General features: G+C 36.8%; 1 protein-coding gene across 2 annotated transcripts; it reads right to left on the bottom strand.

Annotated features, from left to right (window-relative positions):
* Positions 1 to 2,110: 2,110 nt before the first annotated feature.
* On the bottom strand, positions 2,111 to 6,611 carry LOC126756244 (sphingosine-1-phosphate lyase). 2 transcript variants are annotated; one of them, XM_050469177.1, is made up of 8 exons: positions 6,414 to 6,611; positions 5,652 to 6,056; positions 4,102 to 4,526; positions 3,797 to 4,033; positions 3,517 to 3,726; positions 3,203 to 3,441; positions 2,995 to 3,141; positions 2,111 to 2,927 (listed from the first exon to the last, which is right to left on the bottom strand). In XM_050469177.1, the coding sequence occupies exons 2-8, from the start codon at positions 5,794 to 5,796 to the stop codon at positions 2,702 to 2,704; spliced, it is 1,629 nt and encodes a 542-aa protein (XP_050325134.1). In that variant the 5' UTR covers positions 5,797 to 6,056; positions 6,414 to 6,611; the 3' UTR covers positions 2,111 to 2,701. The 2 variants fall into 2 exon arrangements, with proteins under 2 accessions (XP_050325134.1, XP_050325135.1); XM_050469178.1 differs by lacking the exons at positions 5,652 to 6,056; positions 6,414 to 6,611 and adding an exon at positions 4,590 to 4,826 and having other exon boundaries at positions 4,102 to 4,546.
* Between the last annotated feature and the right edge of the window lie 747 nt (positions 6,612 to 7,358).

The following is a 7,358-nucleotide window of genomic DNA, read 5'->3' as shown; positions in this document are numbered from 1 at the left end:
AGGCAATCGGCCGGCCGGTCCTCAATTACGCAGCCCCCATATGGTCGCCTGGATGCAGTGGTACGCAGATGAGGAAACTACAGACCTGTCAGAACACTGCACTCCGGACCACTACAGGATGCCTTTTGATGTCTTCCATTGAACACCTACACAGTGAGACGCTTATGCTCCCAGTTAAGGAGCATAATGAACTCCTCTCCAGGCAGTTCCTGCTGGGATGCCTTCGCAGAAATCACCCCTGCAGTCATCTGCTTGGAGCGGAACCGCCTCCTAGGAGCATCAAAAGGTCATTCCTGGATTACGTCGACGACGTCGTACAGTACGCCGACCGGACTTCGGACGCAACTAACTTCAGACAGGTACTGACCGCCATTCACAGCGGAGCCATTAACACCTTCACCGACTCCCTTCCCGTGAATGGCGTTCTTGGAGTTAAACCACCACCCATCGCAGACGAAGAGCTCCAGCTGCCGCGAGAAACGCGTGTGACCCTTGCGCAACTTCGTTCTGGATACTGTAGCAGGTTAAACTCCTACTTATCCAGAATAGACCCTGACATACCCGACGTATGTCCTGCATGCAACGAGTCTCCGCATGATACTGACCACCTCTTTGCATGCCCCACAAACCCCACCCATCTAACACCTTTCTCCCTTTGGTCCGACCCCGTCGAAACAGCACGTTTCTTGGGCCTACCGTTAGATGACATCGACGACAACACAAATGACATTTACCATCCCAACGGGGATTAGATTTCCGTTAAAACAACAACAACATGAACAAAAATTAGTAAGACTTTGTTCATAATTTTAAAACTCTTAATTTATTCTTCAAAATCTATGTCGTTACCCTGAAAACAGTGCCCTTCCCCTCAATACATTTGGGCCAACGTTTTTTCCAATCTTCGAAACAGTTGTTAAAGTCAACTTCCGTTTAATGTCTTCAATTGACACAAAACGGATTCCCAGAGCCGTCGTTTGAGTTCGGAAATAAATCAGGCGAATAAGGTAGAGGCGGCATGATATTGATTGCAAATTTGGCGAAAAAATCACGAAGAATTATTGCAGTTATGCGATCTTGCATTATCATGGTGCAAAAACTAAGAGTTTTCGGCACATTATTCCATCTTTTTACGAAGAGCTTCACGCAAATGACGAATAACACACAAACAATATTCTTTGTTGACAGTTTGGCGGGTCGGAAAGTGTGCACCACAACTTGATAATCGAAAAATATAATCTTGATTTTTGACCTGCTTTGATGTGGTTCTTTCTTTCTTCGGTTCACCTTTAACACAAATATTGGATTACTTTATTTACTATGCCAACGTCTTAAATGTCTTGGTCTTTTTCTCCATTTCAATTGTGATCCATCAAATTACCTAACAATAAAACAGTCTCCAGAAGCTCATCGTCATCTTCGTCACACTCTTTGTACCAGTTCATCTCCAAACTCTGATGTACGACCAAATCAAAATATTTTCCAATGAGTAATTATTTTTTGATATTTATTTTTTAAGCATTTTAATTTTTTTCTTAAAACTGCGCCAAAATTTTGCCGCGCTCAACTACGCTTCGTTCAATGAATCATAACTTGTTCAGTTGTTATTTTTTTATTCCCCGAATTAATATTTATGAATAAGATATGAATTTCAAAGAGATTTTTGTGTATTTGACTTATTGCATGGCGATGAATAGAGAAGTTGCTTAGAAGCAACATTGAGGCTAAAAGGGTTACTAAAAATGCTATCGCCCACTAAGTACATACAGCATTACACTAATCAATTGCTTGATATCTTTAAAATGTAAAAATGTATGCTAGTGTATTTTAAGGTAAGCTAATAAATGTTGGTAAACAATTTTAGTGGTGCCCCTAATTCAAACGATTTTTACGAATTTTCGCAGGCGGCTGTTTTATGTATACAAAATAAATATGTACGCATGTGTCGTGTGAGCAATAAAATATTTAAATTGGAACAACTTAACTTTAATTAATAGAAATGATTTTTTTTTTTAACTTCTTTTTATTATTTATTTTTTATTTATTTATTTTTTTAATTTTATTTTCTTTATTGAACATAATTATAATATTAATTATTTTTGTTTCGTAATTTAACTCACAATAACTTTTATTAAGTCAAAAAATGTGTACATTCAGTATATATAATTTTATTTTTTTTCGTAAAAATATTTTAAATGCTACTGGTTTTGTTAAACAATATTCTTTCGTTATTCTTTAACAATAATGGTGGTGTAAAGATGTGTAAAACTAATTTGTTACTTTATATGAATCCAAGTTAAGACTGTTGCAACAAGTGTATATACAGTTATGTAATAATGCTTAAATTAAATAATTGTGAAGCAAAAAATATGCAAAATATAAATTGATATGGAATACTAAGTACTTTGCATTTAAAATTAATTTTATGCAGCTGAATAAAAAATAAATTGAATAACTTTATCAATAATTTGCACAACTTTGAACTTACGACAATAATTTTTTTCATGAAAAACTACATTTTTTTTCTGAACAATAATTTCTGCATATCCACGGTATTGGATAAGCTATTTAAAGCAAACAGATAATATTTCCAAATAAAGAACGTCAATAAACACTACACTTGCTATTAATTTGACACACAATTTAAAAGCATTCTTCTAAGAAACAACCAATGCTTATGCATTCTTCAACGGCGCACCACTCAATTTTTGACTGGCGTGAAGTACATGCTGTTGAGGAAAGCACGCGTCACATCGCCCACCACCGAGCGATCAGGTATAGACTGGGCCATGCCATAAATTGCCATTTTACCCTCGACGGGTTGACCGGGATCCTTCATGATTTCAGCAACACTTGCTTTGAAGTCAGCTATGAACTTGTCGGCAACGCCTGGTTGAGTGTGCATGTCCGTAACGCATATGTGTATACTGAAGGAAAACGAAAATTAGTAACAAATGCAATGTTTTTGATTTTTTAACAACAACAAAAACACACCCTGAGGGAAATTGCAATGCGTTCAAATTCCAACCCAGCTTGCATAGCGCATCCGACAGGCGGAAAATATCGAAGACCTTAGAGCCAATAGCGACAACGGATGTAGCGGGCTTGCCAAAAACGAAGACACCATCTACTTTGCGTATGCTGCAAAGATAATTCACAGAATTTAGTTTAATTCTTTTTTAAACAAAAATTAATTGCTTACGCCGCCTCTATGTAGCGCGATGTGTCCACAATGCGTTTGGTCGCCTCCAGATAGCCTTCATGGCCGAAACTCATCATAGTTGCCCAACAAGCAGCAATAATGCCACCTGCACGCGAGCCATTCACGGTGGGTGAGCCATACACGCCGCCCGGCCAATCGGTGGTTACTGTAAATTGATGATTCAAATACTTCTGATCGGAGTAAAGTATGATGGAGGAACCTTTAGGTGCAAAACCATACTAAATGACGCAGAAAAAAAAACAATTTTTTATAAAACACTGTACAAGATTTAGCAAAAAATGTTATCTGCACACCTTGTGTGTATCGGCTGAAATACTGGTGACGCCATTGATGGCAAAGTCGAATGGCTTGATTTTATAGCCAGCTTCTCTGGTTAGCGCAACAACAAAACTGCCCAGGCAAGCATCCACATGCACCGGTATATCGTATTTGAGGCCCAAAGCGGCAATAGCTTCAATATCGTCGATGGTGCCGTAAGGGAAATTCGGCGCTGAACCAACCAACTATGTGAAATTTACAGTTAAGCTTGTTTGTTAAATTTCAAATAGAAAATCGCATGGTTGGATACATTACCAGTATCGTATTGGAGTTAATTGCACGCTTCACTGCCTGCACGTCCACCTCCAACGTCTTCGGATCCACATCTACATAAATTATATGTATTTTGAAGTACTGAGCTGCCTTGTCGAACGCCGCATGCACTGTTCTCGGCACAATCATGTTCGGACGCTGCACATTACGCGTTTCAAGCGCAAAATCACGATATGCTTTACACGCCATCAATATGGATTCGGTGCCGCCGGTGGTCATCTGCGAAAACGTGGAAAAGGTAGCAGAAAAATGAATGTGATAAAAATTCAATTTTGTATAAAACACACCGTGCCGCAACTATTCGCATCGCCGTGGAAGAGCGTACACGCCATGCGCACCACTTCGGCTTCCATTTTGCACACGCCGGGGAAGATGTCAGGATGCAATGGATTCGTGTATGATGTCTTGCCATATACTTCGGTTATCAGTTCGACTAGATCTGCTTTGAAACCGTACACGGCGCCCGAAACACGCCCTTCACGCCAATTATAGTGTCCAATATTTAAATGTTTATCAACTAGTTGTAGAATTTCATCGCGGCTCAACCCGTTAGCCGGTAATTCCAGCGACCAGCTGAGATCGTTGCAGCTTTTACTTATTTCACTCTCAAAATCCCGCTTGGCCTTTGAGACTTCAGCATCGATTTTGCGGCGCACGGCCGGCAGTTTCTTGACCAAGCGGAAAAATTGCCGTTTGCCACGCACGAAGAGGCCTGAAAAGTAATGAAAGCGACTAAATGAATGGTTATGCCGAAGGAAGAAAAGCAAATATTTACTAGGTTGTACTCGCCCGAAAAAAAATACTGAAATACTGTTGGGGCATTAAATAAATATTTTTAATGCCGTAAAAGGTATATTAATTTTACCGCGAAATATTTCACACCCTGAAAGAAAAAAATGTCTGAGGAACTATAAAGTATATATAGCATTAAGAGCCGAGTCGATGATGTTTTGTTACCACGATAGTCTAAAAAATATTGCTTCCTTATTGAGTAACCTTAACTTAATTTGAAGGTTGTTTATATCAAACAACGTTATTAGAAAGAGTTAGCGAAAGCGACGGATGCAAACCGTCAGCCGATTACTACAGATTTAGTAAATAGTTATACACGTATGGCAAATGCATTTGTGAAGAGTGAAGCCTCTTTGCAGGCGCAGATTACACTATTTTTTTTAAATAATTTTAGGCTGGGTACGTTGCTTTCGCTAGGATTCAAAGTACAACGATCGTAAAGGTGCATAAAACAACGAAATTAATTATCATTATCTGGTGAGTTATAGCATCGACATAGTAATAAGCCAGCACAATGGTAAGATAAAATAACTTACTAACCCATGACAACTATTTTTTTATTTTTCTGTTATTTCTAAATGCGCTAATCTATTTTTTGTTTTTGAATTTAGTTCATTTCCACAAAATACCGAACACCAAAATATTTATTGATAAGCTTTTTTCACAAGCGATTATCAGGGCTTATCAGTGGTAAAGTCAAGCCGACTGCTGATTAAATTAAATATTAAGGAAGATTTTTAATATCGCAAGGTACATGAGTACGAAAGCACTGCACTGCGCGTTAGATTATATTGGCTGAAATGGCAGAAAATAAAATACCAATAAATGACGTCCAAGACTGCAACCAATGTAAATGAAAAGTTTTTGAAACAGCATAGAAAATTACTTTGCATGTGCAGATCAATTAGTACTTGATTGCTATTTAATTTATGAGTTTGAGTACGGAATGTTACCAATTGAGCTCGTTTCTTTACAGTAAATGGAAAAACAATGAATTGCACTTTCAAATGATAGATTTATATATATATATATAATGTTTACTTACTCTCATCCTGATTGATGAATGTCCATAGCCAAACAGTGCCCAGCACTGTTGTCGCTGTTATAGCTGCTACTTGCCATGGTTCTTTATTGCCGAATGCCCGATTCAGTCCACTTGTTATTGGTCCACCAACCTGGAATGGTTTCATGTTTGCGACTTTTTACTCACTATATCGTTGGGATTGGAATTTGTACTTTTAAATTATCACTTTTCGTTACTTTCCTAACTTATGTATGTACAGTGTATTTTTTAAGCGTTTCTATATATTCGCGGTGACAGCGGTCGAATAATGCTTGCTGGTTTACCCGTTGAAAGCGTGCTAATAACTAAGTGTGAAGCTATCAATTCACCAGAAAGCTTGCCGCACTGCTACACTATAGTATATAAGTATGTATATGCACGTCGTTCCTAATTGTTTAGTTGTTGAGAAAGCACATGAAATAAAAAGCAGAAATGATAAAGTTAATGTAAAATTTCTTTGTTTAACTGATAGCAACAAATATTGCAGCAGCGTTTCGTAAAAAGCGAATACTGACGGTCTTATTATTCTTTTCTTTTTGTTTATTGCTTTTTTATTTGTTCTTATCTCACGTACATATGTATGTGTATTTATACTGATGTATGAATCAAGGAATCGTGGTCGCTGACCTGATACTAACATATACAAATTAACAAACCTGCTAAAATCTATTTTTGTATAAAAAAGAACAACATTAGTTAGCAAACTATCATTCACTTATCACTTAATATGCCCTGGTTGCTTACCTTATTTGTTACACTGCAATAATTATGCACATTTGATCTTATTGATTTGATATCATGTAATTTGTAGATACTGTAAATATTATATTTATTGTGATCAAATAGTTAATTATATTAAATACCAATTGCATATTTGTTAAAATTTTTGCTAATTTGATAATTTTTTTCCCAATTCATAAACAATACAACATAAATATATTCCTTGAAATATAAGCAGCTGTTTTATATTGTTCATGTAAACAAACGTGAACTTTGCTGTAGTTGCCGTCCAAAAAGCAATTGTGAATGAACTTGAGTGTTGGCAACTGACTATATAACTTATAATCTAAATAATTGTTCAACTTGTAATAATTGTTATATATTTAAAATAAATATTTATTATGCTCAGAAAATTAATCAAATAATTGTCCTAGTATAAAACTTATAATTTGCGATTCATCCTGGAAGGAATTGGGTTTTCAAAGGGAAGGGAACAAGGAACCATACATGACAATAATCCGTTCCCACGACAGTCGGGTCTATGTAACCGGAACAGACCTGGATTTGTATTCGGCCAAGGACTGTCAACTCGGCATAATTCTGCCGATACAACAACAACAACCATACATGTTCATATGTTTACGTACTAGACTTTTAAGTAATTTTTACTTTAAATAATACGTTTACAAAGCGTAATGCGGTGTATTTTCAAAAATTGATTGCTAGTTTGACTTGCAGTTGGAGTGTCAAATAGTTTGTCCTTACTGTTCAAATTTGCTTTCATGTTGGCCAGTTAGTACTATATTTCTTTAATATATTATTACCAGTCAAAAGGGAAATAAAATGCTTCAATATACCTCACCTACTTCAATTGGCTTTGTTTTCAAAAGTTTTCTCCTTCAAGTACTTGTAACTTTTCCTATGGGGCCTTGGCTAGCTATGTAAACATTTGTTGTTATACCTGCATTA

The sequence above is a fragment of the Bactrocera neohumeralis genome, chromosome 4 (genome assembly GCF_024586455.1).
Source record: "Bactrocera neohumeralis isolate Rockhampton chromosome 4, APGP_CSIRO_Bneo_wtdbg2-racon-allhic-juicebox.fasta_v2, whole genome shotgun sequence".
Lineage (NCBI taxonomy): Eukaryota > Metazoa > Arthropoda > Insecta > Diptera > Tephritidae > Bactrocera > Bactrocera neohumeralis.
This window is presented reverse-complemented; position numbering and strand designations above follow the sequence as displayed.